Source organism: Corvus cornix, chromosome 2, assembly GCF_000738735.6.
Source record: "Corvus cornix cornix isolate S_Up_H32 chromosome 2, ASM73873v5, whole genome shotgun sequence".
NCBI lineage: Eukaryota > Metazoa > Chordata > Aves > Passeriformes > Corvidae > Corvus > Corvus cornix.
The window spans coordinates 104,681,246-104,704,738 of NC_046333.1; the positions used below are offsets into that span (position 1 = coordinate 104,681,246).

The following is a 23,493-nucleotide window of genomic DNA, read 5'->3' on the forward strand; positions in this document are numbered from 1 at the left end:
CAGCTCTAGGATGAGAAATGATTAAGGAAGGAATCCTGTTGTTTTATAGGTACCTGTCAGTGATGCTAGAGAATATGAACAAAATCAGAGCTCTGTTGTCTTCATTGTTACACTGTCTCAAGTTTTGTGCCAAGGCCTGGTCTCTACAGGGAATTTTGCCACTCCAGTTACACCAACAGTGTTAAAGCCAGAAAAAGTCTGTAGGTACAGGTGTGGTTATTGTGCATATGCTGAGATAGCCTATTTTAATTTGGGAAGTGGTTAAACTGTGCCAGATGAAAATCCCTGTATTCCAGTAATAACACCACCCACACTAAGTGTTGTAGGGCAGCTGAGGCTAGGATGGAGGCTGAGGGAGTGGGAAGAAAGCAGAAGAGGAGCAGGGGATTTTTTGGTCTTTTCTTTTGCTTTGTGTTTCTCTTTCTGAAAGAAATAAAATAATTATATTTGTCATTGCTGCTTAGAAATACATTGGCTACTGTTTTGCTCCTTTCAGTTTTGATTTTGGAGAAATAGTACAATCTTTACAGTAAGAAGCTGCCTTGCTTCTTGCCAGCCTACACAATCAGTTTGAACAGTTTTCCAGCATTACCAACAATAGGCCACTTGAAGGCAAACATTCAATTAGTAAATCACAGCAGTTCATTCCCACTGTTCCCTGAAGTTTTCCATTGATAGAGAAATAATATCACAGAAGCTGTGACTGTAGACATATTTTTAAACTACACTAGGGGAAATAAATTGCCTGAAGCACAGTAGGACATTTCCTAATTGGAGGTCAGGGAAGTCACTGGAAATTATTACACTGTATTTTCACTGCAAATAGTGTACTGCAGAAGATTAACACGAATTATGGGGACAGTTCTTCTTTACAGAGAAGAAATCCATAGCCAGAGCAGAAACATTAGGCCAAACGTCTAGAAATATCAACTATGTATAACTGGAGAGATTTAGATAACTCACAAAGAGCCACTTCACTGAGTGTATCCTGAGACAGCCAAAACTTCACTGCCTCATGCATGAGTTGTCCTTTTTCCCTTGCAAAAATGGGAATGCTCCCAAGACCTTTATTCCTAGAGAGGTCTGCTCAGTTCAATGGACTTTACAAGTTGCAACAGGGAAATCTCGACGGGGAAGGAATGACTTATCATTGTTAGATTACGGGATGCATTTTGTTACATCAGTGTTCTCTTTAAAAATTGAGGCAGAGAAAATAATTTCTCTACCTACTGTGCTTCATTTGTCCTTACATTTTTTTTAGTATTGCAGCATCTACATTTTGCTTTTTCATTTAAGTTCCAGTTCCTGGAATTCCAGTGTGATTTGAGCACTTCAGATTGTATTGCAAGAGAAAGTTAGTTCTGGCATTCTTTTGCAGAGAGCAATTTGAAAATTTGACTCAAATCCATCCTACAGACTCAGAAACAAAAAGGAAAGTACATATAATGGTATCATTTTCATATCTGACTTTTAAGCCAGTCTCCTGAATTGTTTTTGGTTTTTTTTTTACTGTTAGAGCTTTGCAGTAATTCACTGTCTTTATCCAACTGCTTCTGACTTTCAGCAGTCCTCTGGAGTTGCTGTCTGAAGCTGGAAACACAGATTACCTTAAAGCACTATTTGCTGTGTGGCATAATGAAAGGCAACAATGACTTTAATTTATTTATTTTTAGATTCTTTATCCAGCTATGGAATCAGAGTTCTTCACTCTTCTATCAACCTTGCTTTGCAATTACTTTATTTCATTTTCCTTGTGTGTAAGCTTTCTGTGGTAAGGGTCATATATCTGGATTGAGTTACTGGTGTGGGACTCTTCCCTTCTTTCCCCTCAATTCTGTCTGTGGTAACCGGGTATTTGCATTTCAGTCACCCCCTAAACCTACAGACAGCGCTTCATGCCTGACTCATTTCTCGATGACTTGGAAAACTCTTCTGAGACATGTAAGTGTTGATAATTTTTTCCAGGCTTTAGCCATTTAAGTGTGAGGAGCTAGCTTAAAATTCAGGCCTAGATCCTTTGCATGGATATACTCTTTTGTTAGCAGGCAGTTAACAAAAAAAAAAGGCAAAAAAAGGGGGAAAAAAAAAAGAAAGCAGAAGTCCACAGCCAAACATTGCAACAGAGGTTGGATACACATCCAGGGGTGGGAACAAATCAATCCTTTTCTACAGACTGTCTCTAGGGTCTGGTCCTGTTTTTAAGTTGGCAAAAAGTGGTTACAAAACATTTTACACTGAAAGCAAAACCTCGCTGCTGTTAAGGACAAGGTTGGCTTAGGCCTTTTGAAGGTGAAAGGTGAAAATAATGACTAGGAGCATCTGCAGGCTCCTGCTGCTGCTGCAAACACAGACATGTGCAGCATTCAGAATTGTACACGTTTAAACGAATGATGGCTTCTGCCTGTGAGTAAGACTTTTATCCAGTGTAGTAGAGGATCATACTATTAAAAAATGTAAGACCCATCTGCAGATGCTCTCTAGTCATTATTGGAACCTTGGATCTTCTGCTGATATTTTAAACAAAGGGAGAAAGCATTTGGTTATCAAAACTTAACTCTGAGTGCAGGTTACTAAATGACATTTATACCATCCAAATGAGCCAGATTTGGCAGCTCTAACAGTCAGTGATAAGCAGATCAAATGTACTTGCCATCACCATCATGGACACAAATGGATACTGAAAGAGCCACAATGTTGTGTTCTGAGGGTGGAAATCTAATGGCTTGATGTCTAGTACAAAATAGCCAGCAGCTTCCACAGAAGCTTACTGCTTCTCTGCCTGCAGGAATGAATCCTATTTAATCATCTTTATTTTCTATCCCAGAGAAATTTATACCAGCTGACTTAACTGGAATTTTAGGAAGGAAAAAAAAATCTTATGAAGTGACATCCAGCATTTCATCTTCAAAGAGTTTCAGATCCTTTGGCAAAGATAATCTGATAGCTCTCTTTTTTCATACTAAAGATTCTGGTTTTCCTTTTCCTTTTGAGAAGAAGCTTACATTTACTACTCAGAAATCTTTCTCAATCTTTACTAAATATATATAATATATATAGAAGACAGTTGTTTTTGAAAAAGGTAAGCTGACAGAGGAAATAATACAGATGAAAGCTCTAGTTGTTATGGATTCTAAGATGGCATTATTTATTTTTCACCTAAGTGAAAATTTGAACAGGATTTGACTACTTCTGTATCCCTCTGTGTAGTTGCTTTGTCAAAGTGTTCCAAGAGCAATAACTGGCATTGCCTAAAACCTGAGGAATGTTCCCACAAATTTCCCTCTTTCCCAGGAATCAGGAGAACTAGAAAGAGTGGAGTGAGATATACAGTTAGTGTCCATGCAAAATATGGCAAATGCATTCCAAAGACAGAGCAGGCTTAAAAGAGATAGCTGTGATTTTGAAACATATGAAAACTGAGAACAAGAGAACAATAACAATTATTAAACTTTCTGATTCCCAAAGTTCTACCTGTATTATAAATGCATTGCAAAAAATACATTTTAATGCAGAACACTGAATGCTTAGTGCTTTTCCAACTCAGGAAAAAGAGCCCAAATTTCTTTCCAGTTCTTGTCCCCTCTCCCCCACCCCCAGATGGCATATTTGTCATTATTATTTTTTGCATACAATCTCTGTGCATGCAGGAGAGTTTTTCAACAAAGGAAAGGCTCACATTTGAAGTGGTGTCATGGAAAATGTTCCTTATCATCAGGTCCTTGACACATCACACAGATGTGTCAGCATGTCTTTATAAGGATCTGGAACAGTCAGTCTTGGCAACAGAGCTAACCAGCAAACTCTTTGACCCCAAATTCCTCTATTTTGATAATGCTATCATGCATTTGACTCAGGGTCACTATTACCCTCTTACATACAGGAAACCTTCATAAGAGAAACTGAGTAACTCTTATTGAAGAGAAATCTAGTTTGAAGTGACAAACTGGAATCTGAATAAACCATGCTAAGTACAGATAATTCTATTTGCCAAAATTCTAACAAAAGCATCCATGTTCAGCTCTTTCTCCAAGCCTGGCAGAAACTCCTCCAAATCCTCAGAGAATGCAAGAGTTCAGAAGTTCACTTGTTATTTGCACTTCAACACATTTGGTTAAAATAATGTTTCCAATCTTGCTTAACACCAGAAGTGGTATATATTACAATTCTAAGGTAAGAGAAAGTAGAGCAGTTCAGGGAAAAAAATCAACACAAATATTTTACATGTACTTATGGCATTTAAGAATCAGTGTATCAATATATAAGGAACAACTAATCTCCAGAATACTTGGCATTTTATATGTAAAGCTTATGAAGTATATTGGTGTATATCCAAACCTGCTTATTTTTCTAGAAAATACACTTAAGAAACATTAACATCAAAAATGACTTGGGCCTGCATAGTCTAGAACACACTGTGAATGCTGTGATCCAGTGGGTGGTTGAGTAACTGGGAATTGGATCACTCTGGGGGCCACAAAATACCTCACAAAGATGATACAAAATCTAAAAAATTCAGAGTGCTTTCTTTCTCATTAAAAAAATAGTTTATTCTACCACCAAACCTTTTTTTAGAAGTTAATTCTGTTTCCTTGACCTTTCAGCAACTTGGGATCACAATGGTGAGGAAAAATGGCCCATAAAATCTTTTGGAACAGGGTATTTGACATAAGTTCCAAGTCTACTGCAAAGAGGTTTTGCAATGCACATCCACTAGAATCCTGAATCCGTGCCTATCTGTCAGTGTGGAAACAGAAACAGGCTTTAGGAGTTGCACTGGTGAGGCCTTCCATAAATCTGCCATAAACTTCTCTCTCTCATGCTGGTAGATGTGTCCATCTCTTGGGTCAGCTTTCCTGCTACTCCTTGCACACTTATCTGGCATTCTATTTTTGGGAACTCCAGCAGTTTCTGTTTTTCTGCTCATCTTCCCTGTGCCATCAGCATCCATTTTTAGGGAACTCTTATCACACTTCTGAGTCTCCTGGGGGACGCTCTCAAGTCATGTGCCATGGCTAGTTCATGTCTAATCCTAAACTGCTTCAGTCTTGGAAGCATCCAGCAACAGAGGCCTAACAAGCTCTCAGGTGTCCTCTTGGGAGATGTGGAACTTCAGACCCAAATTTCAAAGCCAGTGATGTCTGATTCCTTATGCTCTTATCGCTTCCACACTACCACCTCCCCTACACACACTCCTCCATTTGGACTTCTCTGAGGACACTTGTTCATCTTTGAAATATCTTGGCACACGACGGTGGCAAAGATTAGTAGGGGAGGGAGACTCTACCAGCATCACAAGCTTATTCCAGTTACAGTTAAGAGGAAAAAGTAAAGGCCCTTTTGGCTTTGTGCAGCATGAGACAAGTACAGCGCTCCACCAGCACTCCTGCTGGCCTGCTAGTGTTTGTTTCCAGAGTAAGGAAGAGGACAAGAATGGTTAGATCTTGTACGGGTCAGATGCTCTGACATGGATTCCTGGATGGGCTGAGTTCTGCAGGTAGATAAAATCTCCACCCAGAGTGCAGCTGGGTAAGCCTTTCTCAGTCTGACCCACCCACTTTCAGAGGGACTTTTTCCTTTCAAGCTCTGCATGACAACAAACTGCCTTTGGCATCCAAAGGCTCTCCACTCGGAATGTACTTAAAAAATTCAAAACAGTGGTTAAAATGCCAGTGAAGGACACGATTAGTTGCAAGCTTGCCCGTGTCCGTGCAACACCACACTGCAACAGCAACACACTGTAACTCACTAACTGATCTAGCGAGAGTTGTAGGAACCCATTAACATATATTGTAAAACTTGTGGAATTTATGTATTTACAAACTGAAGGTGCTATTCTTTCCCCCCATTTTTACCGTGCTGCTGCAGCAGTTTGACTCAACCAGCCACGTTGTATGCTTTAGGTCAGCTCAGGTGTGGATGATGCAAGATGAAGTTGCCATACTGAAGACGGCTCTCTCTCAACCTATTTATCTGCCAAGAATGCCACTGGCAACAGACGCAAGCTCAATTTCAGCATGTGAAGCCTCTCACGTGTGACCCAGCCCTCAGTGTGCTTCCACTTCAGCAGCTCTGCTTTGACTTCCCTTCACTGCTGAGTTAGCTCTGCTATGCATTACCAAATCTACTCTCATGACTGCTTCTGCCAGAAGTCCTTAGTATTAAGAGGACTTCTAATCATCCCTTCTCACTTTTCACAGGACATTCTCTGTCCCAGAATTGCCCCGGGGACTCTGCTGAAGAAAAGAAACTCTTGAGCAACTTGTAGAATGGCCTCCTCCATTGTTTCGGAAGAATTCTTTTCACCGAATTCCTCAGGCTGTCATGAATCTTCCTCTTGCTCAACCAGCTCTTCCAGCTTGAGCAGAGCTGGACCTTTGATCGGTATCTTCTGAATCGGTTTAGGCTGATACCATACCAGCACACGGGAGCACGCACGTGCTGAGAGACCCTTGGAGTTACAAAGACAGGCATGACAGCATGACAGTACACCTTGCGCTTTTCTTACAAGGCAGTCTTTAGCTACTAATTTTATGACATTGCCATTTCATTTCTCTTCTATATTTTGTTTAAAAGAACGCGCTAAAAGCAGGAGCTGTATTTAATGCGAACCATTTGTTTTCACGAGCTGTTTACTGGTGAAAGTTAACTTCTAGTTTTTTTGGGATCATTCCCATTTTCCATTAAACAAAGTAGCAGCAACTTTTAATTCAATAGCTCAGGTTTTTATTCAGTAACTTTTAAATTTTTTTTTTTTGTGAAAAATGATGAATCAGTGGTTGCTGCAGTGAGTTAGTTGTTCACCAGTCTTCCAAATTTCTAAGTACACTGGGGGAAAATAAAGTAATTTTTCCGTTCTTGAAATTAGGCTTGAATGAAATATTTGTTGCATTATATGGTTTAATTGATTTACCAAAGTTACAGGCTGAGGGATAAAGAGGGAGTGGATAGTAAGAAATGAGAGACCACTGAATGTCCTTTAAGTAACAAGAAAGTAACATTCATTTGCTAAAAAGGGTGAACATCACATAGTTTAGGCAAAGATTCTTGGACTGTGTTATTAGATGAAAAAAATTCTTTCCTAATTTGTTCCTAGGTAGGACTGTAAAACACATAGTTCTGCTGTTGTATAAAATATTTTCAATTTTGGCAACTTGAAGGAAGGTCGTTGTGGCACACTTCGCTTGCAAAGTCCATGTGTGCTTGATGGTGTGCATACAAACAGGACCTAAATAGTGTAGTCATAAAGAGCTAGGCTACTGGAAAATAATTACCTACAAAGTAATCAGTGGGGATTTCTTTAGAGCCCTCATAAACACTAAGTCCTATAAAAACTAGAGTTGTAAGAACCTATTAACATATATTGTAAAACTTCTGGAATTTATGTATTTACAAACTGAAGGTGCTAATTTTTTTTGCCTCTAGTAACTGGAAATTTTCCTTACTTTTATATATAGGCTGATTTAAAATAAATTTGCATTCAATTAGTTTACATACACCCTTCTTTTAAGTCAGTTTTGTTTGCTAAAGCTGCGGCTGCTCTGCTCTTAGAACCATTTCACAGCAGAGAAGACATGCCACACAGGCAGAGATAGGGCATGTGAGCAGCTAAAGCACATCCCAGTCAACACAGTAGCACTCTTGGAATTTTTCCACAGTCACAGTGGGTGTGGAAGAGCTTGTTTATGGAAATATGGGGTAATAGAAGAACTATACGTATGCATGTACATTATAACTTGGTGTGTGTATGCACATACACATGTCTATACTTTTTATGAACCTGAAATGATGTCTGTTCCTGTGGGGAGATGACCTGGTGTGGCAGGAATGTCAAAATCCCTACACCCTGTCCAGAAACAGGCAGAAAAGGAGGTGAACAGCTGCTTCTTATTGATACTGCTACCATCAGTAAGACATATTCTAGTTCCTAGATAATAAGCAAATGGACTTCTAAAAAAGAAGATATTAAAACTAATTTGGGCTTCTCCTATGCTGTACTGCATTCTGGCAGGTGAAAAGGAATTTACTGCAGATCTGGTCTGTGATGGTTGCCTATCCTTGCTGTGTGATCATGAAATGTAACTTTAATGGGCTTTGTTTCCTAAATATTTAAAAAACCCTAAACCAAACAACTTGGGAACAGAATTTATTGGGAGAAAATGTTGGTGCATGAAGGCAGGTAACAGCTCCTTACTAATGCTTTATTAAATATCCACAAAATGACACTAACACAACCCCAGCAACGTACTATAAGCATCAAAGTCTTTAAGAACAATTGATAACCTTTGCTGTTAAAAAGCAAGCAACCTCCCTCTCTCTCTTCCCATTGTGACCAACTGAAGTATGAACCACTCACCAATGGTGACTGCAAATCTCTTTAAAGGCTTAGCGGAAATGGAGTTCAGAATAGCAATATAAAGCTAACTTAATCAAATATGCACCTCCTCTGGAGGCTTCAGCAGAAAACTTCCAGTAATTACACTGCTATAGTCTCACAGGGTGTCTCAATGGACATTTGGAATGTGTGTGTTTTTCATTAATGTTGCTGATGCAGCAGGTAACATAGCAACATCCTTCAGTGGTTCCCTGCCTTGCTTGCTGCTCTGCCTTCCTTTTGCTCCCCTGGGCATCATCGTTTCCTCCTCTGCTCTCACTGCTCTTTCCCTGAACTGGAGCTCTGGCTGACAAGGGGACTTCGGCCCTGGAGGAGGCAGAGGAAGTCCCAGATGAGATACCCCTGGGCAGAGAAGTACTGGTGATAATGGGATTGTAGAGATGTAGAGTCAGGGCCATGATACTGATGGTGGGGCTGTAATACCACAAGTGTGGTTTGGCAGAAAGTACTTGTCATCCAACCTAAATCACTGGGCTACATGGGGTATCCATCCCCACTCACCTGACAGGCAGTCTCTGCATCCCTGGGTGCTAATTGAAAAGCAGGCCCAGACCAGAACTGCAACCACTTTCTCCCAGTTTTCCTGCATGGTATTCCACCAGCTCCTCATGAAATCAGGGAGGACAATACACATTGCCCAGCAAGGCTGAGGTCTCTGCTCTGCTACGAAGTAAAGAGTGGGTAAAGGAAAAAAATTGACACTTACCTTCAGAGCTCCATTCTGTTATGACCAAATCAGCTGCCAAGTAGTAACTTGCACTGTAATAACTTGCCATCACTCTGCTGGAAAATCCTCCATGTTCCCTGGTGAAATTTCCTGAAATCTCTGATAGCTGTTGCACAACCCTGGAAACCATCCTTAATTTTCTGTTTGCCTCTTTTAGCAGGGACATACATCACATGATGCTGGTAGAGCCTACACTGACTACCAAAAGCAAAAGATTAATTCCAAAAGGAAACATTTCTGCTAGAATATGTATTTAATCCAACAAGATTCAAGGTTGGAGGCTAAGGCTAGGCAGATGTCAGAATTAAAATAAATGTATTTAAAAGACATATTATCAAGTAACTTGGTGTGATGGGACAAATTATTACATGGCAAACCCTTCACTATGGCTGCCTGGTTCAAGTCTTGATGTCTAAATTTAGAGAGGATAAAAAAGAAAAAAGGGCTAAGGCAGGGCTACTTTAGTTTCTTGCTGGTGTTAGATGTTATACTTGAATACACTTATTCAAGTATTCAAGATATATCAAGAGTATGCCAATTTAATGCTTAGCCTATCTTTGAGACATGAAGCTTTGGAGAACCTTCCACCACAAATTGCACTGCTTTATTTCCCCTTAATTTGGAGAAATTTCATTTTATTAGAACTGTCATAGAGATGTGCACCAGCAATCAGCATTCTAAAACTTCTAGCAGGATGCCACTATGTCTTTTTAAGTTTAAAGTCATTTTTCAGAAAAGGAATATGTATATAAAATGCATGTTGCTGAGAGTACAGATCAGTAGATTTGGGGTCAACATTCACTCTGAGGCAGAAATTCTTCGAGGTAGATGTGAACCAATATGTCCACACCCCTGAACACTGTCTCCTATGTTCTTTATTTACACAGCTTCAACTAATAGTTCCGTACTTTCTCAAGTTTAGTTTCCTACTCTTGCCCTTTTTCTTTCAATCAAGTCCGTTTCCAGCTGCTTGCTCTGACCCTGGCTGAAATGTTATCTTTAATCACACCTATCCTTTTCTGCCCTGTTCATCACTAAAATCTTTGTGATGCAGATCACTAAAGGTGACCTTTGACTATCTTCCTCAAGACAGCTTGGGATACTTATTAAATTAAAATCTCATTTCATCACACAATCTATTCAATACAAGTGATTGTATTGTCAGTGCTTTGTACTGAAGCAATTTTATTGAAAAGATCATTATTTTCATAAATAAAAAAGAATATATTTTAAACTTTTTTTTTCCACACACAAACATAAAAACTCTGAAAGCTTTTAGAAATGAAAATTACCTATACAAAAACTGGGCTATCAGTGTTAAATACTTAAACTTCTGTTACTACTAACTGAAATACATTTATATCTTCTATCAGTATAAAAATCTTGAGAGTAATGGTAATACAACATGAGTATTTCCTTTAACTGAATGTATTCACATTTTCAATACACAGCTTTTCCCAGCAAGTCTGATCAGTCTATGCCTTTCTTTTTCGTGGAGTTCCATTAAGTTCTGAAGGGGTCATTTGTAGCACTGGCTGCTGCTGCTGCTTTCCAGAAGAGATCCATTCTTCTGAGCTGAACAAAACATAGCATAGTGGCTTATAAGCAAAGCTTTTCTTTTTTATATATATGTATATGTGTGTGTGTATATATGTATATACATACACATATATATAATATATATAGCACAGAGTTCCCACAAGTGTAAACAATATAAACCCCATATTTGTACAGATTCTTATTATTGTATTTATTTTGTTAAAATGAAGAATAGCATCAGGGTAATATTAGTTTAAATACATAACCACTTCCGTTCTATATGTAGATAAAAATTAAAATACTAACAAATATAAAAAATAAAGAGACATAGTAATATAGTGAACACTTGTTCTGAGAGTCAAAGAACGCTACTGGGTAAGATTTAAATAATCTCAGAAAGATGACCATAGTTCAGCAAAGACAGTAATGTAGTCATCAGGAGAGACATGAGAAATGGCAAAGTCAGTTCCATGTCATTTTAAAGATACCGACTATACAGATTTCCCAAATTTGTGTGTGTGTGTGTGTTCAAATGCTCATTAGCACAGAGGGAATGAGAACAGATGCATGGGTAAAGAGACAACTGCATTAAACACTTTACCACCAGTTCACCTCAGATAGTTACTTAGAAAAAGTAGTGTAAGAATGATTCTATTCTGTAAGAAAAAAAAAAAATCTGTGTTCATCTGTCCAGTATTTGACAGCAGACCTTAAAAGAGTTTACAGACCAAACCATCTCAAATAGTTCTGGGGTGTAATAGTGTGGAATATACCAGAAAACAAGGGGAATGTGATGCACAAAGATGCCAATCAGTTCGTAAAGAGAATTAGAATTACCAAATCTTTATATGAGGCTTAAATAGCAGCAGAAACTTTGAAGAAATTAAAAATTATCCTGAAAATCAGCTTTATGTAAACTGTTCATTGTGGCTTACTAGATACAAACATGAATTGAAAAATATGCAGAATAAACTAGTTTTTATTTTGAATTCAGATTATGGGAAAATAGTGACTAGATTCAGAAAATACTTACCTATACAATTTTTTCACTGTCTCTCTTCGCATTCTTTTGGGAGGAATGGGGGTGTCAGATATATCTAACATTATAGGTTGAAGTAATGATTCAGCACCTTTATCTGATAAAGCAGGAGTCATACCTATGAAAAAGTTGCAAGAACCAATAAAAGAAAAATTAAACCTCCTGGTTATAAATGGGCTCTATAATCAGAGTTAAACCTTTGAAGTAAGACTTTAGAAATGTCATAAATTTTATAGTTACCTTATATCTGAAACAGAGTTCAAAGATTACAGCTAAGACTATCTGCTTTATTTATAACTGTCACAGAGTAAATGTTGATTTTTAAAATATAGTTTGAAATATCATAAAGTCTTTGATATTGACATAAAAAAATTTGTAACTCAGACAATCCTTGCAGACTTAGGGGTGTTTCTTTTTATAGCACAAAGTTTTGATTGTGTTTCCTTAGCAAAAGCAATTCAACTCTTTACTACGCAGTGATTTCAACAAGCATGCCGGTGTTCTGTAGCACGGGGCCAGCCACACTAATAGTTATATAATCTCTTACTAGTGAGATCATAGTTTCATGTTCACAAGACACTGACTGACCACATTCTTATTATCTGATCACAATACAGGGCAGTGCTGCTCTAGGCAATATGCACAGCATCATACTACTACAGACAGTTTTTCTATTCTTTCCTTAAAATGTGACATCTCTAAGCTATTAATTAATGTTAACAATCTTCAGTCATAGTTTGAACTTCTTAGTTTGTAAGAGCAGAATACATCTGGTTGCAGTTAACTGTTCTCCTCCTTTAGGACACCAAAATTATAATACAATAACCTACCCAATTTTTGTTTTACTAGCTTGAGGCTTTTCTCTTGTTCAGCAAGTTCCTGTTTTTTCTTTTGCATTTCTGGAGTGTTCAGTGACTGCAAATGTAAGTCAAGGTCCTTATTCACATTATCAAGTTTAACCACTGCTGCACGGTATTGCTGAAGAAGATCTAATTGAGGAATAAAACGATAAGCCATGAAACAGTAAATAAATGACCACTTTGATTAAGAATGCTACCAAATACAACGTATACAATGTATAACTCCACAAGAAAACCTATCTTTCAAAAGCACTACTTAAAAAAACATCCAAACTTATAGTGGATTGGTACCTGCTCTTAAAATGACTGGAAAAGGTGCCTGGAAAAAAAAAAAAACATATCCAATATTTTGATTCCTCTTTTCTTTTTGAGTCCATATCTTAGATGACAGTAAAGCACCCGCAAACTCTGAAAATTATGTGGGAAACTGGTATCACTTTACACAGCTTGTTGTCTGTGTTCTCCAAGTGAAATTCTCAACTGCAGATGACATTAAATGCTTGTACCATGTTGTGCTTTCAGTGCTACAAAGCAGAAGGTTGTATTACTGACTTGAATTGTATTCCACCTTGTGGACCAAGTGAACATTTACAGAGTTTCACTCTGTCCCACCATGGCAATCTAATCAAGCAGACTCAGATAAACAAGGGTGTATTTTGTTGATGATCCTTTTTCCTCTTTAAATGTATGAGACAAAAAATTTTTCCATGTCCAGGCACTGAATAAATATGTCAAGTAATAAAGTAAAGGTTCAAGCATGTTAGCCTGGGCTCATTCATTTTACTTTGAGGTGAATATGAGGTATCTTGCACAAAGCTTAACTGAACACTAAAAAACCTTAAGTTTGCCATGGGGTGAAAGCTCTCACACAGAGAGCTGCTGCAGACTGACAAAAGGCACTGCAAATTTTTAGTACAGCTTATTTTACAGGTACCTTGCCAGTGTAGTAACAGATTAAGCAACTTCTACGCTACAAGCATATAAGTAAAATGGAATTTTACTATGATTTTCCTTTAAATGTCTAGTATTTATCTAAGTGAAATTAAACCATGCTGTTTTCTTCTACCATGATTGCTCCAGTACTAAATTACAGAAAATTCCAATATAATTTGTATTGGGTAATAACTGAGTTCAAGAATTGAAAACATGCTGATAGACAAAGTGTGCTAAACGCAGCCTATTTCAGTCTGTGACTGACATGCTTACATGTTTTTCCTACATGTAATATATTTTTATTAAAATGCCAGAAAAGATCATTTTAATCCTTATTTTTTTTCTTACTCAATTGGTCAGTGGTAAGTAGTTTGCTTATCTATATGGCTACTCCAATAGGTACATGTGTTCTCTCCCCACACCTCTCCATTGCACTGTCGTGGATAAAATTCATTCCTTTCTTTTTAAAATTAAGTATTTAAGAACAATCTTGTTTGTAAATAATACTTTTCAGTGTTTTACCCATCAGTCAGGTCAGTTGTTACAAGTCAGAAACTGCATCTTCTAACTTAATTTATAACCTTTATTCTGAAATGAAGAATCCAAGCACATAAAGAAATGGAAGTGATCCCACAGGATAGCTTATGAGATGTTCTCTCTTGAGAACATGAATTTTTCTGCCACTGTTTCATAGAGCTCACTTGTACAGTAAGAAATCCTAAATTGATTATGGTGTTTCCAGAGTAGAAAGACCTAAAACTTAATTTTCAGTGATGCTGGAATTCAATCAGCTCAAGCTTCCCATGCCTGCTGTTTGAATGATTATTACTGCTTATACTCCATCTTTAATAAGACTAGGAGAAAAGGGGATTATCTCATTATTATTATTATTATTTTTTATTTCAGGAAATGTAATAGCTGTAAGCTTTTAAAAAAGGCAAATTTATAAACAGAACACTGTACAGCTCCTATTTCTTAAAATAACTTCATGCTAAATTGAAGTTTTCCTTTCTATATTACGTAAGAGAATAAAAAACATAGATAAGCAATATATTTTGTAATTATAATTTAATTTTGTAATTATAATTTTGTAAGTTTTGTATTTTTATGACTTCATTAACCCACCTATCTGTCCAGAAAAAGTAGAGTAAAGTTTTGGCATTGGTGCTCCAAATACCATTCCTCTGAGTTTGTCCATTGGAGGAGCTTTATTCTGCAGGCCTCCAAATTTTCCATTGCTGCGAATCCTGTCTCCTTCCCTAGTCAGCAAGGTAGGGCAGTGTGTAATTTTCACAACCTACAAAGGTATAAAAATTGATAACAAATTAGTAACTCCACAGAAAACCTAGGTTTTCAGCAATGCTGTTGTGAAGCTTTGTATTTTTCAACTGCAGTGCCGCTTGCTCCCTAATGAAAACATATTTTATGAAATTACATCATGACCTTGCTTTCAAGCAACAGAATGCATAATTAAAATTAAGCAGTATTGTCAAGAATTATGAAGACCAGGTTTTCTGGGTTTGTGTTCTCACATTTTACCAGAACTCTGAAGGCAGAATTTAGGTCTATACCCAAAAAAAGCTGATTATCACCATACATTAGGAAGCAAGGCTATCAAGTACAGTTCTACATTCTTATGCTCAATCATTATTTTGATTCTAGAAAAGTCCTAAGCTGAAAGGAAAAGTGCCCAGTGTCAGGATTTCCTCAGAGACTCTTGCCTGCTAAAACGTATACCATTAAACCTAAATAAAATGGGTCCCAAAGAGATCTAGCAAGTTTCATATCAAGTTTTTAGTGAAGTGGACCTGAAATTTCTTCATGTGCCTTAGACTCCTGTGTTTTATTACACATAGAATGACTAGGAAAGTACAGAAGAACTTGCATTTAATACTAACAGCAAAACTGAAAATGCTTGTCTTTGGAAACATGGTCCCATATGCCATGGCAACATTCTCCTAATGGAATTTGTTGAATGGAGATCATTTTGTCAGTGCCAGTAACAGAGATTTCGTTCATTGTTAAGTGCTTTGAGAACCGCAGGCAGTAAGCACACTTACAGCTAACACAGCATTAAACTTGGCAATTACTCTAAGTTTGTAATGTATTAAATACGTAGCTATGCAATATATCTGCATCATAAAATTTAAAGAATAATTGCAACATACCTCTTTTCTGTAGTGGTTGGCAGCATCCAAGTTATCTATAATGATAGTGTCACCCAAGAGCATACCAAACACTGAAAAATAAAAATTTTTGAACTATGGAATTTCTCCAGAGCAAAATAACTTGAAGTTTGAAAAGTCAGTTCTGAGGCATCATTATTAAATCTTTTAAGTGCAAGGGAAATAGCATGTATATCATTTTTGTTTCAATAAAATACTATTCTGAGGTTGAGATAGACATGAAATCTTCTGCTTTCATCAGAGAATTCATGAAAAAAAATTAGTATGTTTAATTGCCTTTTGGCATAATTGCCTGTGTTTTCCAATAAAATTCTCTCTCGATACTTTACATTTATCGAGACACACATAATAAAATCCCAAGTTTCATGAAATTATATAAATGATAACCTCTTAAAAATCTTCTTGGAATGTTGAATTTTGTTCTCAGTTTCTTAATGTGTTTTTTCATATTCAATGGCTTATCAAAGAAAAAAACATTCATCACAGGCTAACGATCCAACTGAGCTTAAGACTCTCCTGCTCATGAAGGTCTGTTCCATTCAAAATCCATTCAAATGCATGAGATATGTCAAGCAATGTGGTTTTTCAATACCCCCAAGGGACTCAAAGAAGAATTTATAGTTAAAAGACTCTCAGTATCTAACTTTCTGAAACCACACAGGACTAAAAATTGGTCTTTATTGACAGTAGAGAGGAATCCTTCAATAGTGGAAGTTGTGAGATAAAATGCAAAAATTACTGAAGTAATTACAGATTCCAACTCTCCACATAAAGGAGCAGGTCTACTTACTTAAAAAAAAGAAGTATAAAAAAAAAAGGTAGGGATTGCTACATTGTTAGAAAGAGTGAGAGTATGATAGTTCCCTAAACTGAAATCTACATAAAAATTGAAATATTTCTTAAAACTATTAAACTATTTAAGCATAACACACATAGTCATGTACAGTTCAGTCTGCATGTACTTAAATCTATACATTACACATTTCTGAGAGGAACAGAACTGGAAACACAGCCTAACAAAAGGAGTAACTTCTGCAGTATGTATAAAATTAATCCTGTGATGGTCAATTTCTGCTTTAAAGAGCTTGGGAATAAGATAATGCTGCAGGAATTTAAAAAAAGAAAAAACCTGTAGTACATCTAAGTAGAGAAAATGAAAGTAAGACAACAAGCAGAAGAAAGTGGTCATTGTTGAAATTTTTAAAACTTCTGTTTAAAAATAATTAGTGCTAAAGCTCTCCTATTTTTACCTACAAAACTCAGGAGGCATGTACACTGGTATTTGCAAACATACCAATGAAGATTATTGAATGGATTATAACTTATGATGTTTCTGTATTTTATTTTTTAAAAGAAAGAAGTTATTAATGATTTCTTTCATATCATTTACCTGTTTGACAATGCTCTATGTTATCTGGAAATGTTAACAGATCTCTGGCAAACACTGGATTTCCAACAGGTCTGAAGAAGGTTCTTCCATTTCTTAAGTGAGGTAAAGGTCTGGTTAAAGAAAGGGGAGAGTGAGGGAAAAGAAAAGAAGAAAGCAATTTGTCCTTATTCTAGTCAGAAATTTCCAACTGAATTGAATGCATCTTAACACTTCCACATTAGGTAAATGATCCCACCATTATCTGAAATGCCAGTTATATTAAAGATGTTTTAGTGAAACACTGATTTGTTATGAGACATTATTTCCAACAAATTCATATGACTAATTTTATGCACAAGTTTTAATGCACTGTGTTCTTTATTTACTAGAAACACCTTACTAAATAAAGAACATCACACAGCAGTTAAAGACAAAGCTAAGATTTCAGCTAATGTTTCAAGTGATATTACTGTTGCTATAATAATGAACCCAGAAATTGTATACCTCAACTCTTTAAATGGAGTAAAGTTTAAAAATCAAATTAGACAAAAAAAGAAGTTGAAGAAGTATTTAAGACAAATGCAGAACTTGGATTGTTTTTTCTCTACCTGCTCCAATCTGGGAGTGTCTTCTTGTAAATAGAATCAAGGGGTAACACTTGTTGTCGACCTTGAGTTTCATCAAAGATAGAACGAGCGGCTTCCGTGGTCAGTGTGACCACACAGTCCATGTCACTTGCCAGGTGCCAAGAGATAACTTTTGCTGCTTCGTTATCCTCAATTTGAGCTAAATGTGCAATCTGTACCACAGAAGTTACAACAGTCAAAACAGAAACCAAGAGCACCTCCCCTTTTCATAGTAATCACAATAATCCTGCAACTTCAGACAGACATTTAATTCTTCTGTTGATGGCTCTGTTAGAGGAGCTGGTCATCTGATTTGAAAATGCTATCTCTGTTTTAATACTACTCAAGAATTACTTGCCTAGTCAGTTGGCTAATTGTTCATCACTCCCACTTTCTGGAACCAACAAAACTCATTAGACGGCTCCCTGTGAGAAAACTCACCTTGCCTAGAATATCCTGGTTGCCTTTTGGATAGTTTGGGAGGGTACAAGTTCTCCTTGGCTGCTTCATTACTCCTTCTTGTTCCGACATCTTTTTTTTAAGAAGAGAATCCACATACTGAAGCTGAGAATGAAAATTTAAAATCAGCAAGCATCTACCATTGGACTGAGCAGCAGTAGTAGTAATCTCATCTGTCATCAATTAACTTTCTAACAATAAACATTCAATAATCTGAAACAGACTTTTAATGTATAAGGGACTACTGTGCACAATCCCAGAGAAGAGCAAAGGGAAAGCTCACTGCAATTGTGACTGAGCTTTTTAATTACTCCTTATTTTCTTTTTTTAGTTTTTAAAGACTTCAAGGAACATTTCACCAAGAACTATCAGTGCTCGATTAGAGACAAAAGTTTAAAACAGCAGGAAGAGACAATCATGAATGTACAAAAAGAAGCCATTTCAGAAGGGGACTATGTCCAGGGTTGAAAAATCTAGCCAGCAGGGGGAACTTCAGTACTATGACTGCAATTTAATTTTACTGATTTGTGAATAATGACTGTAACTTGGTTTTATATGATCTAAAGATAATTGTTTACTATAGGGGTTTTTTTTGCCAAATGTTACTAGTTTGAAAACCTTTAAAAAGTTTCTTTAAAATATAATTGGGTCTTTATGGGAAATTAGCAATGGGGTACATTGCCCTGAATATTTCAAAACTTATTTTTACATGAACTTTGGCAGTAACATATGCAATTGTCTGATTCTCTGAAATGAAGTGTTTTCCTTTGTCCTACTTATGCCAGAATATATCCAACGTATATTGATCAGCCTGCAAAAACTTGTTATAAAATCTAGCAGTACTAGTAACACTGGTAACCTTAGCAGAAACACAAAAACAAGACCAGGATATAAAAGAGAAGGTTTTTGTTATTTCTCTAGCAGTTTTTTAAGATATCCTCACACTAACAGAAAAAGAATAAAAAAAAAAAAAATCTTAAGTTTGACATCGATCCACAAATTTTCCTACAGTTTAAATTTTCACTGTTTTGGTAACAGGTATAATTCAGCAATATTATTATTGATATATTACTGTTATCAATTTTAGAGACTTTAATGGACTTCAGTAAGAAATAAGCCATACTATGTTTGTCGGTGGTAATTCAATTTGGTGCTTCTTCAGTTCGCTCCTCAAGAGAGCTTCTCTTGTTTCAGCTTCTTTAACCTGACCTGAAACAAATAAAATCAAAAGAGAGTGAAGAAATAATAGAAAGCAATGGAACACTTACAGAATTTCTTACAACTTTTCAGAATTATGCCAGCTGCAACTGATCCTATCTACTTCTTAATCTCAGCACAGAATATCAGAATTTTTCCACACAGATCTTGTGATTTGTCCCATTTCTAAGCAATTTCAGCTGACATCATGCCTTCAGCTTCAAGAAGCAAAGGGGCCTAGACCTTACATCAGTCTGAGAATGTCAGCTGGTTTACTTTTCATCCTCTATTATCATTCTAAATGGTTCTCCAACAGGTGAAATGGCAAGACAGAAGAGAAGAGTGGTGGCTGGCACTACCTTCTTTTGTCTGTTACATGGCACACCACTTTCTGGACACTATTTCCTCAGCTCTCATATCTTAACTAATTTAAAAAAAAATGAGTAAACAGGTGAGTTGCTTTCTACTCTCTATTCAAAACATGTTTATATTTGAAAAATGTACTTAAGCATAAAGTATAATGCTGTACTCTAACTTACTCTCTACAGATGTGCAAGTACGAAACAAACTTTTATGCCTTTCACACTGGAATTCAGGACTTTCCATTCATAATGGAAATATGCAGTATTAAAATTACAAGAAACAGCAACATCTTCTAATGCCAGTCTGCTTTATTTACACTTAATGATTACTTAAAATAAAAATTCAAAATGCAATTGTTAAAAAAACCCTTACAATCAACAGGCAGGATGATTCAAACAACAACAACAAAAAAAAAAGCAAATAAAACATTTCATTCATTTCTTCCATTCCCATAAACCAGTGCCCTCACACTACTCTGCAGTTTAACAGAACTTCATACAGGATTACATTTTCTGAAGAACATAAACAACAAATAGCTACACAACACTTCTGAATCACGTATACAGGGTCAAACGTGAAGGGGTAAAGTAACATTATGAAAACATAAGACTAACTTTTTTAAAGAGGATTATCTATAGTTCATTCTCCTCAAATTGTTTTTAGGCAAATGTTGAATTCCCAGATGTATGAGCATGCAAAGATGGGAGTAAAAGGCAGTCACGGATAAAAAGAATCAGATCACCAATTTCAATGTTTCTTTTCTCCTTTTGATAATTCTGACATAAGACATTCTACCTCAAATCAAGACCCTTTATAGGCAGGTACATCCAAGTAATTAGATGCTTCCCTGCAAGATACACACACCTTCTGCTCCCCTCTAATTACTGTCTCTCATGATTTCAATACTGATTTTTCTTCCCTTCTCTATACTCTCAAAATTATTACAGGAAAAAACTTTAATTCCCAGAAAAACTTACATATTTGATTGAACTTACATTTCATTTCAGCTACGAGCTGGTTGGTAGTATCAAACATCTTTCTGTAAAGATCTATAGACTTAGATAATTGGTCTTTCTCCCTTGTCAGTGTTGCCATCAGCTGCTGCTTCTTGGAATCTACAGAAATAAGCATGTATATATATACTTTTAGAAGAAAATAGGCTAACATACTTAACTAGTTTAAGCATTAGCAAAAATCTATTAAGCTATTACATAGTTCTGAAAATGTATTATGGATCTAAAAATAGCTGATTCTAAGGAAAAGCAAATATTTTAGAGTAATTGAAACATACCATTGTAAAACATAAATGAGAGACAATAAGGTTCCAAAGGTGTTTTCAAAGCTGGCAGGTGTGGCTCAAAGACAAGAATATATTCAGTGCTATCTCTTCCAGGACTGTCTTCAGCCAGCACTAAATTCTATTAAAACAAACAAACAAATTTAAGTTTTTGCCTATGCTTGAGGTTACACACAAAACAAGCATTCTTCAGATACTAAATCTTCTAAGCTACCTAACATATGATGTCTATACAGTATTACAACACTTTTAAGTATTGGCTTGGAAATGCCTTTTATAACTGTTAAACAAAAGTAAAAAACAAAGATATAGCAATAGCAATTTATTATTTAAGAATTAAGATTATCATTTTACCTGTTTAAATGTCTTATTATTTTTGGCTATATATTTTAGTTTAGAGGCACATGCTCAGAAAAAATATCCTCTGCGTTGTCTCATAAGCAAGATTTCCTTGGGTGTACTTCATTCAGTATGTGAAATGCAAACAGATCATTAAAAAGAAAGACCCAATGCATAAACGCAGAGAGGGAAAAACAACCTATTCCCAGTGCTTAGTTAAAGTTACTGTTGTTACCATGGAAGTAGACAGCAGGTCCCAAATGAATAAACAATATATGTCCAAACACTATCATAAAAATTTAACTTCTTATCAATTCCTTATTGAAAAGGCAAACTAAATCCTTTGCTTTTCTTTATAAACATGAGAAATATTATAAAACCATAAAGATAAACAGAAATAAAATTAGTAAAGGTAATATCTAAATGCGTTGTTACTTTGGGAAAGGTATCATGCACAAAATGAATAATGCTTATAGTAACACTCATACTGTTTCCACCTTTAACATGTAGAAATTGCTACTCAACTGGCCAAATCAAGAGAGAGGTGGTTGAAGCCTAAAAGAAGAGATAGATATATAACCTTCAAAGATAGTCTTCATGGCTTTCAAAAATATTGCAGCTACATATTTTATCAGGAGAAGTCTGTAGTGGAAATATCTTTTTCTTAGAAAATATATGTTAACAAAAATCTAAACATTTTTCTTCATTAAACAAGCTCAGTATTCCTGAACTTGTGACTAAGGGTAAACATGTCAGATTATCAGTTTCATTATATTCATGCTAATTGTACACAACTGTCCTTATAAACAAGATGGAACAATTTCAAAATACTTGAAGAACACTTGTACGTCCCTTCCCCTCCGCCTTACAAGTCATATGAAAAGTACAGTACGTCACAACCAACAAATCCTTTCCACACAGGTTTTGTGAGTAGTCTGAAGTCAGTGAATTCAGTATAAATCAGATGCCTGAAAACTGCCTGAAGGGGGGAAGAGATACTGGGTTCACTGAAATGCAGTTAGTCCCCATGGATGACTGGGGAACACAAGTTACTGTCAAAAGAAGCAGGATCTCTTTAGATCGCAGAATTGAGAGGAAGAAGCATGCAAGACCCCCCACCTCCCACCAAACCAGGAATACATGAGTAGAAAAACCCTCACATCTGGCTCCAAAAAAAAAAAAAAAAAAAAGAAAAAGGCAAAACAAGCCAAACAAATGGAACCCCCCAAAACCCCAGTACACTTCCCTCCATTACATAGGTTGGTAGCTTTGTCACCAAAGGAAGACTGGAGAATTTAGGTCACAATTATGCAACACCAGGTTACTACTACATGGAGATAAACCAAAAAATTTTTACTTCTGCATTAGCAAGGAGTCTTTAGAAATTACCCAGTAATTTTAGCTGAACTGTCAGAGGCCAGTAAATGGACTTATTATTACCCATATAGAGGTGTTCAATTTACACCATGTTACCACAGGTGTAAATGCAAGATTTGCAGAGTGTTTTGTTAGACCAGTGGTTATAGCTGATCCTTTAGCTACACTTTTGCACCTTTTCTTAACCCCACCCAGCTGAGAAAAATGTGTTCACAAACCAGTTAATTTACTACTCCTGATAACATGGTAGGAAAACCAGAGAAATGCAAGAGTGTACCATAAATCAATTAGTATATTATCTGATACCTCTATCCAGTCCCTGTATTTAATTTTTCTAGCTTGTTTTTCATATATATTTCATCACTTTTCTGTATAGATTAGAGTAGACCAGAGTCTGGCAGATTAACAACATTTGTCCATGTTAACTAGATGTTTCTGTCCTTAACTGTTATTGACAGAGAATTATTTATGCTGTGTCATTCAGTTTCACATATGTAGCTCCATAAAAGAAGTCAATGTACTGAATAGAATATATTATGAAGAAGTCTGTATGTAGGATCTGTAGATTTTAGGATTCTGCTGGGGTCTTATGGTGGTGATTTCCAAGATGCATTTGGGAGAATTTGTATTTATTGCTATGCAGTGTCTGCCTCCACTTGGCACACATTAATGCTGGTCTGTCATAAAGCTGCTTCCAGTGAGTGAGCTATAAAAGGTAGCTGAGAAAGCATCTTTGAAAAGTTGGATCCTCCTTTAGTACATCTTCTATTTGAAGACTTCTGTCAGACTA

General features: G+C 36.3%; 1 protein-coding gene across 1 annotated transcript in view; it reads right to left on the bottom strand.

Annotated features, from left to right (window-relative positions):
• Positions 1-10,272: 10,272 nt before the first annotated feature.
• The window catches only part of SMCHD1 (structural maintenance of chromosomes flexible hinge domain containing 1), a 69,545-nt gene continuing 56,324 nt past the window's right edge, over positions 10,273-23,493 (bottom strand). Inside the window, exons 38-48 of the mRNA XM_039549281.1 lie at positions 20,982-21,108; positions 20,686-20,805; positions 19,254-19,339; positions 18,113-18,235; positions 17,654-17,844; positions 17,067-17,176; positions 15,659-15,729; positions 14,616-14,787; positions 12,528-12,686; positions 11,692-11,815; positions 10,273-10,694 (exon numbers count right to left, since the gene is read on the bottom strand). Coding sequence (XP_039405215.1) covers positions 10,595-10,694; positions 11,692-11,815; positions 12,528-12,686; positions 14,616-14,787; positions 15,659-15,729; positions 17,067-17,176; positions 17,654-17,844; positions 18,113-18,235; positions 19,254-19,339; positions 20,686-20,805; positions 20,982-21,108 — 1,383 coding nt within the window. The 3' untranslated portion in view covers positions 10,273-10,594. The remainder of the gene's footprint in view (positions 10,695-11,691; positions 11,816-12,527; positions 12,687-14,615; positions 14,788-15,658; positions 15,730-17,066; positions 17,177-17,653; positions 17,845-18,112; positions 18,236-19,253; positions 19,340-20,685; positions 20,806-20,981; positions 21,109-23,493) is intronic.